Here is an 18,081-nt window from a genome sequence, read left to right as displayed (position 1 = left end):
AAGTGGACCAAAACACAAAACTTAACAAAATTTTCAATTGTCTAAGTATAAAGGGCCCATAATTCCGTCCAAATGCCAGTCAGAGTTACATATCTTTGCCTGCACAGTCCCCTTATGATAGTAAATAAGTGTTGCAAGTATGAAAGCAATAGCTTTGATACTGTAGGAATAAAGTGGACCTAAACACAAAACTTAACCAAATTTTCAATTTTCTAAGTATAAAAAGGGCCCATAATTCTGTCAAAATGCCAGTCAGAGTTACATAACTTTGCCTGCACAGTCCCCTTATGATAGTTAGAAAGTGTTGCAAGTATGAAAGCAATAGCGTTGATACTTAAGGAATAAAATGGACCTAAACACAAAATAGGTTGTTTATTAATGATTTACATGGTTGAAATGTATTATTTGCAAATCGATTTCCTTGATAGGGTTTGGCAAAGGGAGGGGGCATAAATATTTCTTACAAACAAGACACAGTGTATTTATTTCAAACCATAGAAAACACCAATTTGTTTTACTTTATCAAAATGTTAACACACAGTGAGACAAAGAGTGTCACTCCTGGCACACATACTTGTTGTGATAGGTCACAGAACAATGATTGTCATTCCTGGCACACATAATTGTTGTGATAGGTCACAGAACAATGATTGTCATTCCTGGCATACATACTTGTTGTGATAGGTCACATAACAATGATTGTTAAACCTAGAATACATACTTGTTGTGATAGGTCACAGAACAATGATTGTCATTCCTGGCATACATACTTGTTGTGATAGGTTACAGAACAATGATTGTTAAACCTAGCATACATACTTGTTGTGATAGGTCAAAGAACAATGATTGTCACTCCTGGTATACATACTTGTTGTGATAGGTCACAGAACAATGAATGTCACTCCTGGCATACATACTTGTTGTGAGAGGTAACAGAACAATGATTGTCTTTCCTGGCATACAAACTTGTTGTGATAGGTTACAGAACAATGATTGTCACTCCTAGCATACATACTTGTTGTGATAGGTCACAGAACAATGAATGTCACTCCTGGCATACATACTTGTTGTGAGAGGTAACAGAACAATGATTGTCTTTCCTGGCATACAAACTTGTTGTGATAGGTCACAGAACGATGATTGTCACTCCTGGCATACATACTTGTTGTGATAGGTCACAGAACAATGATTGTCACTCATGGCATACAAACTTGTTGTGATAGGTCACAGAACAATGATTGTCACTCCTGGTATATATACTTTTTGTGATAGGTAACAGAACAACGATTGTCATTCCTGGCATACATACTTGTTGTGATAGGTCACAGAACAATAATTGTCACTCCTGGCATACATACTTGTTGTGAGAGGTCATAGAACAATGATTGCCACTCCTAGCATACATACTTGTTATGATAGGTCACAGAACAATGATTGTCACTCCTGGCATACATACTTGTTGTAATAGGTCACAGAACAATGATTGTCACTCCTGGCATACATACTTGTTGTGATAGGTCACAGAACAATGATTGTCACTCCTTGCATACATACTTGTTGTGATAGGTCACAGAACAATGATTGTCACTCCTGGCATACATACTTGTTATGATAGGTCACAGAACAATAATTGTCACTCCTTGCATACATACTTGTTATGATAGGTCACAGAACAATAATTGTCACTCCTGCCATACATACTTGTTGTGATAGGTCACAGAACAATGATTGTCACTCCTGGCATACATACTTGTTATGATAGGTCACAGAACAATAATTGTCACTCCTGGTAAACATACTTGTGATAGGTCACAGAACAATGATTGTCACTCCTGCTATACATACTTGTTGTGATAGGTCTCAGAACAATGATTGTCATTCCTGGCACACATACTTGTTGTGATAGATCACAGAACAATGATTGTCACTCCTGGCATACAAACTTGTTGTGATAGGTTACAGAACAATGATTGTTAAACCTAGCATACAAACTTGTTGTGATAGGTCACAGAACAATGATTGTCACTCCTGGCATACATAGTTGTTGTGATAGGTCACAGAACAATGATTGTCACTCCTGGCATACATACTTGTTATGATAGGTCACAGAACAGTAATTGTCACTCCTGGTATACATACTTGTTGTGAAAGGTCACAGAACAATGATTGTCACTCCTGCCATACATACTTGTTGTGATAGGTCACAGAACAATGATTGTCACTCCTAGCATACATACTTGTTGTGAGAGGTAACAGAACAATGATTGTCATTTCTGGCATACATACTTGTTGTGATAGGTCACAGAACAATGATTGTCACTCCTGCCATACATACTTGTTGTGATAGGTCTCAGAACAATGATTTTCATTCCTGGCACACATACTTGTTGTGATAGGTCACAGAACAATGATTGTCACTCCTTGCATACATACTTGTTGTGATAGGTTACAGAACAATGATTGTTAAACCTAGCATACATACTTGTTGTGATAGGTCACAGAACAATGATTGTCACTTCTGGCACACATACTTGTTGTGATAGGTCACAGAACAATGATTTTCATTCCTGGCACACATACTTGTTGTGATAGGTCACAGAACAATGATTGTCACTCCTGGCATACATACTTGTTGTGATAGGTTACAGAACAATGATTGTTAAACCTAGCATACATACTTGTTGTGATAGGTCACAGAACAATGATTGTCACTTCTGGCATACATACTTGTTGTGATAGGTCACAGAACAATGATTGTCACTCCTGGCATACATACTTGTTGTGATAGGTCACATAACAATGATTGTCACTCCTTGCATACATACTTGTTGTGATAGGTCACAGAACAATGATTGTCACTCCTGGCATACATACTTGTTATGATAGGTCACAGAACAATAATTGTCACTCCTGGTATACATACTTGTTGTGATAGGTCACAGAACAATGATTGTCACTCCTGCCATACATACTTGTTGTGATAGGTCTCAGAACAATGATTGTCATTCCTGGCACACATACTTGTTGTGATAGGTTACAGAACAATGATTGTCACTCATGGCATACATACTTGTTGTGATAGGTTACAGAACAATGATTGTTAAACCTAGCATACAAACTTGTTGTGATAGGTCACAGAACAATGATTGTCACTCCTGGCATACATAGTTGTTGTGATAGGTCACAGAACGATGATTGTCACTCCTGGCATACATACTTGTTATGATAGGTCACAGAACAATAATTGTCACTCCTGGTATACATACTTGTTGTGATAGGTCACAGAACAATGATTGTTACTCCTGCTATACATACTTGTTGTGATAGGTCACAGAACAATGATTGTCACTCCTGGCATACATACTTGTTGTGATAGGTCACAGAACAATGATTGTCACTCCTGGTATATATACTTGTTGTGATAGGTAACAGAACAATGATTGTCATTCCTGGCATACATACTTGTTGTGATAGGTCACAGAACAATGATTGTCACTCCTGCCATACATACTTGTTGTGATAGGTCTCAGAACAATGATTTTCATTCCTGGCACACATAATTGTTGTGATAGGTCACAGAACAATGATTGTCACTCCTGGCATACATACTTTTGTGATAGGTTACAGAACAATGATTGTTAAACCTAAAATACATACTTGTTGTGATAGGTCACAGAACAATGATTGTCACTTCTGGCACACATACTTGTTGTGATAGGTCACAGAACAATGATTGTCACTCCTGGCATACATACTTGTTGTGATAGGTCACAGAACAATGATTGTCACTCCTGGCATACATACTTGTTGTGATAGGTCACAGAACAATTATTGTCACTCCTGGTATACATACTTGTTGTGATAGGTCATAGAACAATGATTGTCACTCCTAGCATACAAACTTGTTGTGATAGGTCATAGAACAATGATTGCCACTCATGGCATACAAACTTGTTGTGATAGGTCACAGAACAATGATTGTCACTCCTGGCATACATACTTGTTATGATAGGTCACAGAACAATAATTGTCACTCCTGGTATACATACTTGTTGTAATAGGTCACAGAACAATGATTGTCACTCCTGCCATACATACTTGTTGTGATAGGTCTCAGAACAATGATTTTCATTCCTGGCACACATACTTGTTGTGATAGGTCACATAACAATGATTGTCACTCCTGGCATACATACTTGTTGTGATAGGTTACAGAACAATGATTGTTACACCTAGCATACATACTTGTTGTGATAGGTCGCAGAACAATTATTGTCACTCTTAGCATACATACTTGTTGTGATAGGTTACAGAACAATGCTTGTTACACCTAGCATACATAGTTGATGTGATAGGTTACAGAACAATGATTGTCACCCCTGGCAAACATACTTGTTGTGATAGGTCACAGAACAATGATTGTCACTCCTGGCATACATACTTGTTGTGATAGGTCACAGAACAATGATTGTCACTCCTGGCATACTTACTTGTTGTGATAGGTCACAGAACAATGATTGTCACTCCTGGCATACTTACTTGTTGTGATAGGTCACAGAACAATGATTGTCACTCCTGGCATACATACTTGTTGTGATAGGTCACAGAACAATGATTGTCACTCCTGGCATACATACTTATTATGATAGGTCACAGAAAAATAATTGTCACTCCTGGTATACATACTTGTTGTGATAGGTCACAGAACAATGATTGTCACTCCTGCCATACATACTTGTTGTGATAGGTCTCAGAACAATGATTGTCATTCCTGGCACACATACTTGTTGTGATAGGTCACAGAACAATGATTTTCACTCCTGGCATACATATTTGTTGTGATAGGTTACAGAACAATGATTGTTAAACCTAGCATACAAACTTGTTGTGATAGGTCACAGAACAATGATTGTCACTCCTGGCATACATAGTTGTTGTGATAGGTCACAGAACGATGATTGTCACTCCTGGCATACATACTTGTTATGATTGGTCACAGAACAATAATTGTCACTCCTGGTATACATACTTGTTGTGATAGGTCACAGAACAATGATTGTTACTCCTGCTATACATACTTGTTGTGATAGGTCACATAACAATGATTGTCACTCCTAGCATACATACTTGTTGTGATAGGTCACAGAACATTGATTGTTACTCCTGCTATACATACTTGTTGTGATTGGTCACAGAACAATGATTGTCACTCATGGCATACAAACTTGTTGTGATAGGTCACAGAACAATGATTGTCATTCCTGGCATACATACTTGTTGTGATAGGTCACAGAACAATGATTGTCACTCCTGCCATACATACTTGTTGTGATAGGTCTCAGAACTGATTTTCATTCCTGGCACACATACTTGTTGTGATAGGTCACAGAACAATGATTGTCACTCCTGGCATACATACTTGTTGTGATAGGTTACAGAACAATGATTGTTAAACCTAGAATACATACTTGTTGTGATAGGTCACAGAACAATGATTGTCACTTCTGGCACACATACTTGTTGTGATAGGTCACAGAACAATGATTGTCACTCCTGGCATACATACTTGTTGTGAGAGGTAACAGAACAATGATTGTCTTTCCTGGCATACAAACTTGTTGTGATAGGTTACAGAACAATGAGTGTCACTCCTAGCATACATACTTGTTGTGATAGGTCACAAAACAATGAATGTCACTCCTGGCATACATACTTGTTGTGATAGGTCACATAACAATGATTGTCACTCCTGGCATACATACTTGTTGTGATAGGTCACAGAACAATTATTGTCACTCCTGGTATATATACTTGTTGTGATAGGTCACAGAACAATGATTGTCACTCCTAGCATACAAACTTGTTGTGATAGGTCATAGAACAATGATTGCCACTCATGGCATACAAACTTGTTGTGATAGGTCACAGAACAATGATTGTCACTCCTGGCATACATACTTGTTATGATAGGTCACAGAACAATAATTGTCACTCCTGGCATACATACTTGTTGTAATAGGTCACAGAACAATGATTGTCACTCCTGCCATACATACTTGTTGTGATAGGTCACAGAACAATGATTGTCACTCCTGCCACACATACTTGTTGTGATAGGTCACAGAACAATGAATGTCACTCCTGGCATACATAATTGTTGTGATAGGTCACAGAACAATGATTGTCATTCCTGGCACACATAATTGTTGTGATAGGTCTCAGAACAATGATTTTCATTCCTGGCACACATACTTGTTGTGATAGGTCACATAACAATGATTGTCACTCCTGGCATACATACTTGTTGTGATAGGTTACAGAACAATGATTGTTACACCTAGCATACATACTTGTTGTGATAGGTCGCAGAACAATGATTGTCACTCTTAGCATACATACTTGTTGTGATAGGTTACAGAACAATGCTTGTTACACCTAGCATACATAGTTGATGTGATAGGTTACAGAACAATGATTGTCACTCCTGGCATACATACTTGTTGTGATAGGTCACAGAACAATGATTGTCACTCCTGGCATACATACTTGTTGTGATAGGTCACAGAACAATGATTGTCACTCCTGGCATACTTACTTGTTGTGATAGGTCACAGAACAATGATTGTCACTCCTGGCATACTTACTTGTTGTGATAGGTCACAGAACAATGATTGTCACTCCCGGCATACATACTTGTTATGATAGGTCACAGAACAATGATTGTCTTTCCTGGCATACAAACTTGTTGTGATAGGTCACAGAACAATGATTGTAACTCCTTGCATACATACTTGTTGTGAAAGGTCACAGAACAATATTTGTCACTACTGGCATACATACTTGTTGTGATAGGTCATAGAACAATGATTGCCACTTCTAGCATACATACTTGTTGTGATAGGTCACAGATGTGTAAGCTTCCCTGGACAGCTCTGGACAGTTGGATTTCCCAAAGATTGCCTGAAATATGTGAGCATGTGCATAAAGTGTCATCCCAGATTAGCCTGTACAGTTTGCACAGGCCATTAAGGGATAGCATTTTGTGCTCTTCAGGGATTTTCCATTTAAGGATGTCTCTAAACTAAGAACCAGTTTAAGCAGAAAGTGTTGTCCCTGATGATCCTGTGTTGTCAGTACAGGCTAATCTTGAACTACCCATTAAGCACTTGCTTTATGATCAGTTTTCCCAAAACAAGGCTAATTAAAAGTACATCTAAGCTTTAAAATACCAAATGCAGGGCTTTGTATTCAGAGAAATTAGTCTAGACCTTGTCAAGAACATGTCCTTAAGTACAGAATGCTTATCTTGAATCATGCAATTATTTGACTTTAACCCCTAAGCGTAAGCTTGATCTTTGACCTAGGGATGTGAGTATTTTGCAAAACACATTGTCTCTACATGGTGATAATACATTTTGTGGAAAATTGTTAAAAAATTAAATCGCTAAATGATGAAGTTCATATAGATGCCTGCACTGATTGACCCTACATTCCATTTGTGAGTGCAATATCCTGCAGCCCATAAGCTGTCTGGACAGGACACCTTTAAAGTGGAAATCCTGCAAACTTCCTAGGTAGCAGACCAAAGTTGAACATTTGGAAAAAGTAAAGGCATATTGTGATAAGGAACTAATCATTCTTAAATGGATTCCGTGAACAGGCTGAATAAAAACTCCAACCAGATTGTCTTTATTTCCAATAAACACCTAGACCAAAACATAACAAATGTTGAAAAGAAATCATAGAAGATAGTTAAAAGAAAACTTACAGGACAATTTCTTATTTGATTCTTCTCACCTTTACTAGTATTCAACTAATTTGTTTCTGCCATTAACATTTTTATGCTTTTTTATGTTTGAGTTTAATAGGTATCAAACTTTAAACATTCCAAACCCAATTATAAATTGCTCATCACATAGCTACCCACTTACAGATACAGCCAGGGAGTCTTCTCCACACATCAGCTGCACTTTCACTGCAATATTTCTGGCTGATCCTGTACGGTTTGCAAAGTTTAAGCTTCTGGGATACAAGTAAAGAAGATTCCTGGAAATAAACATTTTGTGCTATTAAACCTACATTTTTTTTTAATTGGACAATTCTTAATTTGCTCTGCTTGAAAATACATCAAACATGTAAAAAAAATATATATCTATTACAATTTGACTCATTTATATGTGGTTGTCAATGATAACAGATTGGCTCACCTGTATGTGGTTGCCATGGAGAAGACCTCGCGGGTGGGGAACTCCAGCACCTCCTTTATGGGCTTGTGCTTGTCCTCGGGGTAGGGATCAACCTTCCACAGGTCAGCGGTCAGCACCTGCCTCTGCTCCTCTGGACACTGCGAGATGTCCAGCTTCAGTGTGCCTGTTAAATTCATAAGCATTAAGTGTCGTCCCAGGAAAACAGGGCTTAATGCATCAGCATAAAGTGTCCTCATTAAGCCTGTGAGTCTGCAAACATGCATTAAGCTCAGTTTTCCCAGGGCTGTGAGCACCTGCCTCTGCCCTTTGGGACACTGCAAGATGTCCAGCTTAAATTGCCTGACCATCAACAGGGACCCAATTATCGAAAATGTGAGCCTCATCCTGGGATAAACTGGGGTTAAATAAACTTAATGCATTTGTAGTTTCGTCGCAGATTAGCCTGTGCAGTCCACAACATGCTGTTAAGGGACAACACTTTCCGTCTTGGCTGGATTTTTGTTAAGAAAAGACTACTTTTAAACAAATACCATAAAAGTGAAAGTGTTGTCCCTGATCAGCCTGTGCAGACTTCACAGGCTTATCTGGGACAACTCTTTATGCACATGAATTAAGCCCAGTTTTTTTACGGCGAGGCTCATTAAATCAAAGTTCAAATTAACTGTGGTTTAAGTTTTGAGATGTGTCTCTATTTTTACTTGCATCAACTTTGCATTAAAGGCTTTATTCAACAAAATATGGTAGACATGCAAAGCTGAAAAAGTGAACAATTATTAGCGGAGTAACAAAATCAGGTTTAAATATGATAAATTGGGTAAACAAAACAAAATTTAAAAGTATAGTAAAAAAAATAGCTTGTTGCAGGGTAAGCCTTCACTCCTTGGTTGCCATGATAAACAAATTCTGTCGTAATAAATAACATTTCAATAAGCTACTTGATACCAAAACAATATTACATACATTTTCCATAAAAAAGATACGAAGGTTAATGTTAAATGTAGATGAAGATGACATATGGAACTATTAAGTTCTGTATTGATCCAGAGAGCTTAAAGACAAAGCTCCATCAAAAACAATGGAAATATTTTTTCAGTTTGGATCCGAGTTGCTTGAGAACATTAGACGGCTGAATTTCAAACAAAGATCCTTCATTATCAAGGGAAATATTTAACTGGTATGGATCTGACTCTCTTGAGGACATTAGATGGCTGGATTTTAACTCATAACCACTCAAATACGCACTGGAAGGGTTTCAAGTTTCTTAGAAAATTAAAGACCTTTCTTTTCTTATTTTAAAGGATTAATTTCCAATTCTAAGGTTTTGATGAGCAATAAACAGTATAAAACATGAACAGACTGCGAGTTACTTGCTGGCTGTTCTCATTTAATGCCGGTTGCAAATTTAATTCACCATTTTCAGTTGACTTCTGATAGGGAAAGTGTTAAACATCGGTCTTTCATAATCAAGGGTATGGATACTCTGTAGAGAACATTGGACAACTGGATTAAAAACAAAGGTCCTGCATTATCAAGGGAAATAATTACCTGGTATGGATCTGACTCTGTAGAGAACATTGGACAATTGGATTTAAAATAAAGGTCCCTCATCATCAAAGAAATGTTTATCAAAACATTGGAGTGCTGAATTTAAAACAAAGGTCCTCTGTAATAAAGAAAAATACTTACCAGGTATACATCTGACTCTCTTGAGGACGTTGGATGGCCGCTATACTTACCAGGTATACATCTGACTTTCTTGAGGACGTTGGATGGCCGCTATACTAACCAGGTATACATCTGACTCTCTTGAGGACATTGGATGGCTGCTATACTTACCAGGTATACATCTGACTTTCTTGAGGACATTGGATGGCTGCTATACTTACCAGGTATACATCTGACTTTCTTGAGGACATTGGATGGCCGCTATACTTACCAGGTATACATCTGACTTTCTTGAGGACATTGGATGGCCGCTATACTTACCAGGTATACATCTGACTCTCTTGAGGACGTTGGATGGCCGCTATACTTACCAGGTATACATCTGACTTTCTTGAGGACGTTGGATGGCCGCTATACTTACCAGGTATACATCTGACTTTCTTGAGGACGTTGGATGGCCGCTATACTTACCAGGTATACATCTGACTTTCTTGAGGACATTGGATGGCCGCTATACTTACCAGGTATACATCTGACTCTCTTGAGGACGTTGGATGGCCGCTATACTTACCAGGTATACATCTGACTCTCTTGAGGACATTGGATGGCCGCTATACTTACCAGGTATACATCTGACTCTCTTGAGGACATTGGATGGCTGCTATACTTACCAGGTATACATCTGACTTTCTTGAGGATGTTGGATGGCTGCTATACTTACCAGGTATACATCTGAATTTCTTGGGACATTGGATGGCTGCTATACTTACCAGGTATACATCTGACTTTCGTGAGAACATTGGATGGCCGCTATACTTACCAGGTATACATCTGACCCTCTTGAGGACATTGGATGGCCGCTTGAGGTCTATGAGGTACTTATACAGGTCTTCATCACTCAACTTGTCCCCCTCCTGGTGAACAGAAATAGTTTTATAGCAAATTAATAGGCAGGGCTTCCAATGGCTCAATAAGACTTATTAATTTCTGAATATAAATTTATAATATTTATTTTCGCGGAAACGAATGTTGTTTACTGGTTTCTATAGATACGATTACGAATGTAAGGTTATGTACTGAATGCTTCGTTTGAGTTCGTTAAAACAATGAAATTACGCATTTCCGTACCATGTGATATTACGTCATTCCGCCTTTTGCAAACTGCCTGAGCTTTCGTTCAGATCGTCAACAAACTTAATTTAAATCTCAAATCATCTGAAATAATGCCGCTTGGAACAAAGCGGAAATTACTGGAAAATGTGGAGGAGGTTGGAGAGGACGATACCCAGCTCTTACAACCGGACCCAGGTAGAGGCTTTATTGATTTTGAGAAGATAATAAGGGTATCTAAAATCGTTCCTCCTATTACTACATGTAACGTTGAGGGGTGCGGTGTTAGCATGGAATCGGCGTCAACTCTAAGTTCCCCGGTAATCGAAAATACACAAGTTCAATCTCTTGCATCGGCTATTAATCAGGGTCAAAACATGATCAGTTGTCAGGAATTAATGCACTTATCAAATGATGACTTGGCTCCCACGTGCCAGCCACATTGAAACCAAAAATTTCTAGAGGCAAATATGTCAATTTGGCTTTACTGTTAAAAGGTGCCTTCGAATTATCCGCTTTTTGTAACGGTAGTGTTTTGCAACTTTCGGCAGAGGGCACTCTTGAACAGCGCCCTAAGGAGTGTAGGGCTAAAATCCATAACATCCTACAGTGGTCGGACGCTTTCTTGATTTATGCGTCAATCTACCTTAGCACGCGACCCGATAAAGTGCAGGAGATTTTGCATTTCATGTGGACAATTCGCGAGTGTGCGTCACGTCAGGAGGGATTTGCATGGCGAGATTATGATGAACAGTTTCGTCTGCGCCAGGCCTTGCATCCTACGTCTTGGGCGTCAATCAATAATGATCTTTGGTGGCGATGCATGCAAACACGGGCCCCTGAGCGACAGGGGACGCCAAAAGCTCATAACTTGTGTCACCACTTTAACGAGGGACACTGCATAGGGCCCAATTGTCGGTTGACACACCCATGTTCAGAATGCGGATCTCAACATCCGGTCATTAACTGTCATTTGCGCCTCTGCCCTATCAGCGTCGCAGGGGGTTCTGGTTTTCAAAGGGGACGGGGATTTCATCGATTTTGGCCACGGCCCCAATGGTGCGGGAACAACCATGGCACCCTAAATAGGTTCTAAATCGGTCGCTAATTTTCCCTGTAATCATGACCTACTTAATCTCGCAACATCGCAGGTGAATATCAAATTATTCCGTGAATATTTAACATCATATAATTCTACAGATCGAAATGACCTTTTAAATGGTTTTACAAATGAGTTTTCAATGCATTATAACGGACACAGAGTCAGTAGATTAAGTAAAAACTTTAAACCTGCAATCGCAAATGCGGACATAATTCAAGATAAGATAAATAAGGAGATTTTGGCAGGGAGGATGGCTGGGCCTTTCAGCGAACAACCTTTTTCTAATTTCATGGTTTCCCAGTTGGCCTGGTGACAAAAAAGACACCAGGTGATTTTAGGATGATTCATCACCTTTCTTTTCACTTGGTTAATGACTTCATTGATAAAAAGTACTCATCCGCTCAGAACACAAATTTCGTTGAGGCGGTTCACATTGTTCAAGATTTAGGGCAACACTGTTATCTTTTCAAAATGGATCTTAAGAATGCATTTCGCCTACTCCCAGTTCGGCGAGAAGATTTCAAAATACTTGGCATACAGTTTAATGGCATGTTTTATGTGGAAAAAGCATTACCATTGGGATGTTGGCCTCGAATTGTATTTAGATTGCATTCGCGACGTCATCTTAAAGTTCTGTTAAAGGGCTAATCCAGAATTTGTGGGGAATAAATTTGTGAAATTTATTGTGGCGGAAAATTCTGTTTGCCGGGGGTTGGATGGGCATGCGCATTTATTCTAAAACATTTATCCAAATGGACTCTGTGACTACTTGCGTAGTTTATCATCCTTGTCCTTTCGGGTAATTCCAAGTTATTAAAGTTTAAGCTTAAAAAATAGTAGCAATACCGTAGGGTAAAAAACGTTTATGTGTCAAATCGCTGGTTGAGCGATAACTTGTATTTTAATGTCTGATTAAGTATGTAAAAGGTTACAAGTTATATTATCACAAGTGTGACGATAAAAGTGTGAGCACAAGTGTAGTGATTGAGTAAAAGTATTATCGGAAGTTGGAAAAAGTGTGATCACAAGTGTAGTGATCAATGTCCGATTAAGTATGTAAAAGGTACAAGTAAAAGTATTTGATCACAAGTGTAGTGATCAAGTAAAAGTGTTATCACAAGTGCGAAAAAAATGTGATCACAAGTGTTGTGATCAATGTCCGATTAAGTATGTAAAAGGTACAAGTAAAAGTATTATCGCATCACAAGTGAAGTGATCAAGTAAAAGTATTTTCGCAAGTGCGAAAAAAGTGTGATCACAATTGTAGTGATCAAGTAAAAGTATTAGTGTGTCATTAAAAGTGTCAAGTAAAAGTGTGATATCGCAAGTGTAGCGATTATCATGTAAAAGTGTGATCAAATGGTCAAGCTATTGGTAGAACTAGATTTAGCCCAGCAAAGTATATGGTTCTTTCTAGTTCGGCCGCTTGATGAGCAATAGCATCTTTTATTTTGGGCACGCCGTGTTGCTACTATAACGGTGTTCATGTTTTGTAATTTTAACGTGTGCTCATCCACCTCCGGTAGGCATATTTTCAAAGTAACAACTTTTCAGGAGTGAGTAGCCGATCTTTCGGGGCTCGTGGTTACCACCAGCTGTTTTTTCTTTGTGTAACGCTGCGGCCTTTTATATCCCACTTTTTACTCGTATAATATATTAAAGAGATCTGTTAGTAAATACTTTGTGCATTCTATTACATTTTTTGTGATGTTTATTGGGAGGCAAAATATATTGGAATAAGGTCATTAAACTACTTAACTGGAGTAATGTGTTGTTTTATCGTTGCAGTTGTAAAATAATTAAGTTCTTAAAAAAATTGACTAACTTTAGCAAAAATTCTCCTAATTTTGTTCATTTCATGAAAATTAATTAAGGAAAAGTTGTAGCAAAATATAATTTTCTTCAACTAAATTGTATGGAATGGCAGAGTTATCCCTGATAGAGTGAAACGTAAATGACTTAAATGGACATTTTTTTGAAACTTCAAAAATTCCCATAAAATGCATTATGAATATCAGAGCAATATACATGACTATAAGTGTGTATGATAAAAAATACATCAAAATAATTTGCCATGAAATTAATGCAAGAAAATGTTGATAAAATTTTGATTTCATCACACATAATAAAAGCGCATTAGTGCTTGAATTAGTGATGCAGTAGAGCACAAATGGATCATAACAATTTTGCATGGTCAAATTTCAATTAATAATAATAAGGGTTGAGGGTCAATATTGTTTACATGCTGAGAAATCTATTGAACAGTTGTGCCCTCCTTCCCCAAAATGCCTTATTTACTTATAAACAAACATTGGTAACTTACTGAATTAATTGAGCCTTGTTCTAACGTAACTGAGCTTAATGCATGCACGTAAACTGACATCCCAGATCAGCCTGTGCAGTCCACAGAGTCTAATAAAAACAACACGTTCCACTTTAATTGTAAATTCCTTTTAAAGAAATTCTATTCCAAAGACAAATCTAGTGTAGGCCTTATGTGTTGTCCCTGATTAGCCTGTGAAGACTGCGCAGGAAAATCTGGGAAGAAAATTTCAGTTTAACCCATTTATGCCTAGCGTCCTGAAAAAAGGACATTGCAAACAGCGTAGACCCAGATGAGACGCCGCATAATGTGGCGTCTCATCTGGGTCTGCGCTGTTTGCTTAAAGGAATTTCAGTAAGAAATATTCTAAATATAGAAAAAAGTATACTAGACATCCCTAATTTTATAAATACATTGATATAATTTTTAAGGATGGGAGAGTCCACTGGGCATAAATGGGTTAACCACACATTAAGCCCCATTATCCCAGAGCAAGATTCAGATTTATTTTTTCAATCAGTTTTTCACCTGTTTGAAGAAACTGGACACAGTCAAAGTGACAGGCCTGAAGTTTGACAGACTGGACCCGTAGTCGTCAGGGGACCAACTGCGCCTCTTCTCATACCCGGGTCTACCGCGCTCTGTGCTGTAAGCCCGACTGGCCTGCGCGTCATCCTTGGGGCGCTTTCTGAAGCTCTCGTACTGGCCCGGTGGAAGGCCACTTCTTCGGTCTGCAAGAAGGATAAAAGTTTTCTAAAGATGTCACCATGGTGTAATAGATAATTAACCTCCTAGCGATTGGGACGTCACAGATTCAATCACCACTGTAGGAGCGATTAATCTCCTCCAAAGACATCAAGTACTGGTTCTACCCAGGAAATGGACTAGACAACATTTCAAAAAGCCTCAGGCTTTTGATGCAATCAAGCTTAAATAAATAGGTTTGAAAATAAAGGAAAGATTAGAATACAAAGTATAACAGATTTTTTTATGACCGCAAGTTAATATTTTAGCCGTGCTCTGCGAAAATGGGGCTCCATGCCTGTGCATAAAGTGTCGTCCCAGATTAGCCTGTGCAGTTTGCATAGGCTAAATCAGGCCACACAGGCTAATCAGGGACAACACTTTCTGCCTAAACTGGATTTTGCTAAATTGAGATTTCCTTTAAACAAAAAATACCACTAAAAAACATTCATGATGCTGGTAGTTATCTGACCAAATGCAATTCAGAAAAAAGAATTGCTGAAATACATGAAATCTCACTCAAATCAAAGTGTTTAACGAAACGAAGGAGTAATTTTGAAGTAAATTGAGTCATGCAAATACACATAGTGTCACAACAATTTATTGACTGTAATGTATTGAGCAAGTATGTAATTTTTCAAGAACGAACGGAACTAAAACAAGTATGGTATACAGTACAAATTTGATACTGTGATAGCAATACAACTAAATGACAGGAAACAACAATACAACTAAATGACAGGAAACAACAAAATAGTCTTGAATATACTTGTTCCATTCAATCTAAAGGCATGAGGAGATATGGGTATGTATGCCTTGTGACCAGTAGGTCTCGTATTCAACCCCAATCAGGGAGCATTCTAAACATCTTTTCCAAGACATCAAGTACAGAACCTTCCCAGGATATGAACTTGAGAGTGCCTCTTTTAACCAAATAAAAAGGTTTAAACTTTAACTTAAATAAGTTCTTACTATCATGCTTTGAATATATGGTCTTACATCAGTCAACAGCTTTGGTGATCGTTTCAGATGTGAATTTCATTTGTGTAAGTCATGTTAATAGTAGACGATTTTTGTTTCTAAATCTCACTGGTTCCTTAATTTCAGAGAAATACCACAATCAGCCTTGATCTGAGATAACTGGATTTAATGCCTCATTGCCTATGCATATAAAATGTCATTTCAGATTAGCCTGTGAAGTCAGCACAGGCTAATCTGGGACACCTCTGTCCGCTTTATAATTTTTTTTGTTGACATGAAATTTCGCTTAAAAAAATCCAGTCTAGGCAAAAGTGTCGTCCCTGATAAGACAGTGCTGACTGCAAAGGCTAATCTGGGATGACACTTAACGAACATGCATTAAACCTGTTTTTCCAGATCAATACTAAAACCTACCCAGACTTGCGGCTCGAGACATTTCCGACTCTGACCGCATGGAGTCTACAGAGGCCTCTCGTTCCATGCTGTGGGCACCGTTGACGATGTTCATCAAGTAGATAGCGGTCCATGCAAATGGCATACGGTATCGACCGAGTCTCTCGCAGAACTGGCCCGCATTAGCCTTGTACTTGTCTTCTTTGTTCTGCGGATGTGAAATGTGCGTATATCACATGAAAATGCTACCGTTAAAGTCGAGACATGCTCTGGGAATATGGGGTTGCATGTGCAAAAAGTGTCTTCCCAGATTAGCCAGTTAAGTCTTGTGCACGAAAAATCAAGGACGACATTTCCCCCTAAAATGGATTTTTCAGAAGAAAAGTCTTTCTTTAAAAGAAAAAGAAGACTTTCTTTAAAAGAAAAGTTTCATAGCAGTGGAAGGTGTTGTACTTTTCTTCTTCATTCAACAAATTTTAATTTGACATATGTCCATTGTGATCCCAGTATAAGGCCTTTACTTTGTAAACAGAGGTTAAATAAATCAAACATGACATTGAGAGTGGTACATGAAACTTTAGTGTTCCCAAATCCTCTCACCTTTTCTTCTCTGATATAAGGGTCAGCACATTCTGATATGTCTCCCTGTTGAAGAACCTTCTCCAGCTGCAATAAAATAATGTGCCATGGTACATGTATGATATGTGTAACAAATTTCACTTCAATTTTTATTAACTAGAGCTTTGTCACAGACGTGACGAATACCCCCACATGCCGCATTGACACAGAATATTTTGCATGTTGTCTTCACAAAAAACAGCAGACACCATGCTCAATGTTTAAAACGCACTAAGTGACCCCGTGACCTATTTTTTGACCCGGCATGGCCAATGTTCAATCTTGACCTACACATCATCTAGATACAACTTCTGACCAAGTGTGGAGAAGATCGGATGAAAACTACTTGAAATAGAGAGCGGACACCATGCTGAATGTTTAAAACGCACTAAGTGACCCCGTGACCCAGTTTTTGACCTGCCATGACCCATGTTCAAATTTGGCATAAACAACATCTAGATACAACATCTGACCAAGTTTGGTGAAGCTCTGATGAAAACTACTTGCATTAGAGAGCGGACACCATGCTCAATGTTTAAAACACACTAATAGACCCTGTGACCTAGTTTTTTACCCGGCATGACCCATATTCGAACTTGACCTCAACTTAATCTAGATACAACATCTGACTTAGTTTAGTGATGAGATGAAAACAACTTGAATTAGAGACTGGAAACTTAATACGGACCGAGAGACCAACAGACAGACAAGCTCACTCCTATATACCCCTGTAAACTTCGTTTGTGGGGGTATATTAACATCAATTTAGAGCAAACTAGAGCTTTGTCACAGACGTGACGTATACCCCACATGCCGCATTGACACAGACTATTTTGCATGCTGTCTCCACAAAACAAGAGAATCAAATTTATGGCGATTTTTAAGAATTATAATGCCATTATCATGTATGGCCATTTCGACATTTGAACTCTTGAATT

General features: G+C 38.3%; 1 protein-coding gene across 2 annotated transcripts in view; it reads right to left on the bottom strand.

Annotated features, from left to right (window-relative positions):
* The window catches only part of LOC127874196 (dedicator of cytokinesis protein 7-like), a 126,937-nt gene that overhangs the window by 73,411 nt on the left and 35,445 nt on the right, over window positions 1-18,081 (bottom strand). For both annotated transcript variants that reach the window (XM_052418404.1, XM_052418405.1), the window contains exons 9-15: window positions 17,126-17,191; window positions 16,547-16,733; window positions 14,936-15,138; window positions 10,693-10,786; window positions 8,208-8,370; window positions 7,932-8,046; window positions 6,890-6,960 (exon numbers count right to left, since the gene is read on the bottom strand). In XM_052418404.1, coding sequence (XP_052274364.1) covers window positions 6,890-6,960; window positions 7,932-8,046; window positions 8,208-8,370; window positions 10,693-10,786; window positions 14,936-15,138; window positions 16,547-16,733; window positions 17,126-17,191 — 899 coding nt within the window. The remainder of the gene's footprint in view (window positions 1-6,889; window positions 6,961-7,931; window positions 8,047-8,207; window positions 8,371-10,692; window positions 10,787-14,935; window positions 15,139-16,546; window positions 16,734-17,125; window positions 17,192-18,081) is intronic.

The sequence above is a fragment of the Dreissena polymorpha genome, chromosome 3 (assembly GCF_020536995.1).
Source record: "Dreissena polymorpha isolate Duluth1 chromosome 3, UMN_Dpol_1.0, whole genome shotgun sequence".
In the NCBI taxonomy this organism is placed as follows: Eukaryota; Metazoa; Mollusca; class Bivalvia; order Myida; family Dreissenidae; genus Dreissena; species Dreissena polymorpha.
The sequence above is the reverse complement of the archived record's forward strand: the minus strand, read 5'-3'. Positions and strand labels throughout refer to the sequence as shown.